This window comes from Carlito syrichta, unplaced genomic scaffold (genome assembly GCF_000164805.1).
Source record: "Carlito syrichta isolate Samal-C Ts95f unplaced genomic scaffold, Tarsius_syrichta-2.0.1 Scaffold138851, whole genome shotgun sequence".
In the NCBI taxonomy this organism is placed as follows: Eukaryota; Metazoa; Chordata; class Mammalia; order Primates; family Tarsiidae; genus Carlito; species Carlito syrichta.
Genome location: NW_007082947.1, coordinates 53,496 through 56,386, shown reverse-complemented (window position 1 = coordinate 56,386; position 2,891 = coordinate 53,496). Strand labels below are relative to the sequence as shown.

The 2,891-nt window shown below is 52.9% G+C and overlaps 1 protein-coding gene across 1 annotated transcript in view; it reads left to right on the top strand.

The window, feature by feature from the left end:
- NTN3 (netrin 3) overlaps positions 1-286 on the top strand; it is a gene marked incomplete at its 5' end in the record, with an annotated part of 3,698 nt that extends 3,412 nt beyond the window's left edge. The window contains one exon of the mRNA XM_021708490.1: positions 171-286. Within this exon, the coding sequence (XP_021564165.1) occupies positions 171-286 (116 nt within the window). The remainder of the gene's footprint in view (positions 1-170) is intronic.
- Between the last annotated feature and the right edge of the window lie 2,605 nt (positions 287-2,891).

Here is a 2,891-nt window from a genome sequence, read left to right as displayed (position 1 = left end):
TCGCTGTGCACCCGCCGGCCCGGCCCTGGGCGAGGTGTCGTCGGAAAGAGCCGCTCTGTGTCACTCTTTCCTCGGGGCACTTCCCGCCTCTGCCTGAAGGACATCCTCTTCTGGACTCGGCCACAGTTGCGGCCGAATCTCGGATACGCTCGGCCCTCCACCTGCCCCAGGACGACACCTGTCGTCCTCCTCACCCGGGTGTCCCGCGGGTGCCCCTTGGCCGTGGCCGCTGTGCCGGGCGGCAGCTCGCCCGGCCGTGCCCCGGGAGCTGAAGCAGGGGCCTTAGCACGGCCGGAGGGCAAAGCTGGCACCGGCCGGGGGTGGGCTGCACCGGGTCGCGACCTTCACGCAGGGTGCTGGTGGCCTGGCCGCAGGTTCTCCTGGGTGACCGTGCCCGGCTGCGTGGGGAGACAGCTGCTGTGGGCCTTCTGGATGACTACTCGCTGAGTTGGCATTCAGGACCACCTGATGTCTCAGAACCGTCTGGGTTGTGCGGAGTTGCAGGCGGCCTGAGGTTGGTGACTGTGCTTGTGATGCTGGTGTCGCTGTCTTTCCGCAGCAGCTTTTTCTTAGAAACAGTGAGTCTGTCTGCCTTTCCGGGGCCAATAGAAGCTCTAGATGGTGATGTTCCTTACTTCGTGGTATGCTCCAGAGTCAGCAGGTGACTTCCAGGCAGTCAGCAGAAAGAACCATCCCTGTGTGCGTTGCTGTTTTCTCCACTTGAGGGCAAGGGCTCCATCTTCACCTTCTTCCTTCCTTCCTTCCTTCCTTCCTTCCTTCCTTCCTTCCCTCCCTCCCTCCCTCCCTCCCTCCATTGAAATCTCTCTCTGTCACCCAGGCTGGAGTGCAGTCGCACCTTCACAGCCACCAGAGCCTCAACCTGCTGGGCTCAGGCGATCCTTCCCCCTCAGCCTTCCAAGTAGCTGGAACTAAAGGCGCACGCCATCATGCCCAGCTAATTTTTGGTGTATTGTAGAGATGGGGTCTCACCAAGTTGCCCAGGCTGGTCTCAAACTCCTGGACTCAGGCAATCTTCTCACCTCAGCCTCCCAAAGTGCTGGGGTTACAGGTTTGAGCCATTGCGCCCAGCCCCATCTTCACTTTCTACCCCCAGCACACGGTAGGCGCCTGTAAATGTTTGCTCAGTTATCGTGAAGACACGTGGGTAAATTCTTTTCATTTTAGGGAACACAGACTGGGAGAAAGCAACCAAGATAAGAGAAGATCAAGAAATCTCACAAAGATGTTTGGTTACTGTCCCTAGCCAGTGGTGTGGGCTTGCGTGCACTCCCCTTTATTCTGAGAGTTGATCCTCATCTAATCTCCTCACCACGGAGATAAAGCCTTTATGTGAAGTTCGTATTAGGTAGCGCGTGCTCTGTTTAGAAGCCTGTCTTCCCTGTGAACAGGGCTAGAGCGACATTGCAGTCATTTCCCCAACTCTACCCCACCCACCCTCGCCTGGGATGGGGTGAGCCCGAGTTGCTTCTGTTGGTGTGGTGGATGTTAACCTAATCAGTGACTTTCACCTGGGTTAAGAGTGACCTCCTGGGGATGCAGAAGTAATCTAGTAATCTAGGCAGGGTTTTCATAACAATAAATTTTGTACCCAGGATCTGCAAGTTCACTGCAGGTCGGCCTTGCTGGTTCTCGCTGACCACACCTGTCAGGACAGTCCAGCAGATACTAGTGATCTTGGGCATGCATTGTTGCTCTTGATTCTAGGCAGATTAACCAAGCACAGAAGATATATTAAGATATATTTGCCTTTAGATGGCTTCTGGTTTAAAGTACATAAGGACAATGAAACAGGCTATAAAAAAACACTTAACATTTACTTTGTTCAATGTTTCACCTGTTCGAGCATATCTTTTCTGTTATGATAACTCAGTAAATGAAAGAAGTCCTTTTTGAGTCAAAGCAGCAATTTCAGTGACTGTTTCAAACATTGTCTTTCAAATGGAGGTACTGTCAAAGAAACAAAACTTCAGGTTTTGGGGCCCACTTGAGTTCATTGTTCAATGATTTTCTCTGTCCTTTCGACATGCATTTATTGAATTCACACTTCATCCAAGGAGTCACCATACCGTGTGTTCTGTGGATTCACCCTTGAGTATGACTTGATCTCTGCCCTTGAGCTTACAGTGCAGCCAGGAGACAGGTGAATAAACAGATGGGGGACACTCCCATTAGAGGTGGAAAGAACTTGCTGTGGGCACAGAGGCTTGGCGTCCTGCTGGACTGTGCTGGGGGTGGGGCTCTGAGAAAGACCTGAACTCCACTTTGAAGCCTTGGTTGATCAGGAGTGTCAAGACCAAGTGAGGGAAAGAGCCTTCTGGCCAAAGGGATATTGTGTATGAAGGATGTGGTTTCCACCCACCAGGTGTTGGGAGGACCAGCCCTGGGCGGATGGGGTGAAGTGAGGGAGCTAGGCTGGCAGCAGACTGGGAAAGGCCTTGAGTGCCAGCCCAAGAGTTTGAGTTTTACCCTGAAGCCACCAAAGATCTTGGGTTTGTGAGTGACTTGGTCAGAACTGGCCAGGGAGGGCTGGTGAAGAGCTGTCTGGAGATCAGGGCCAGTTGAGGGACCATTACAGCACATCCTGAGGGATGTAAGCAAGAAAAGGGAATGCTCCAAGATTGGGTGTCTGGCAACTGGTGGTGCCATGCCCCAGGCACAGTGTGCAGGAGGGGGAATAGGCTTGGGGAGGGGTCACGATTTTCAGTTTGGAGCTGCTGACCTGGGCGCTGGTGAGACATCCATGTAGTAGATAGATGTAGATTGGTCTGGAGCCAAGGAGAGTGTACTAGCTAAAGAGCAATGCTGTGTGGCGTCCAAGCTGGGGAGTGGATTGGATCTTCCCAACAGATTGTATAAAGTGAGAAAAAGAG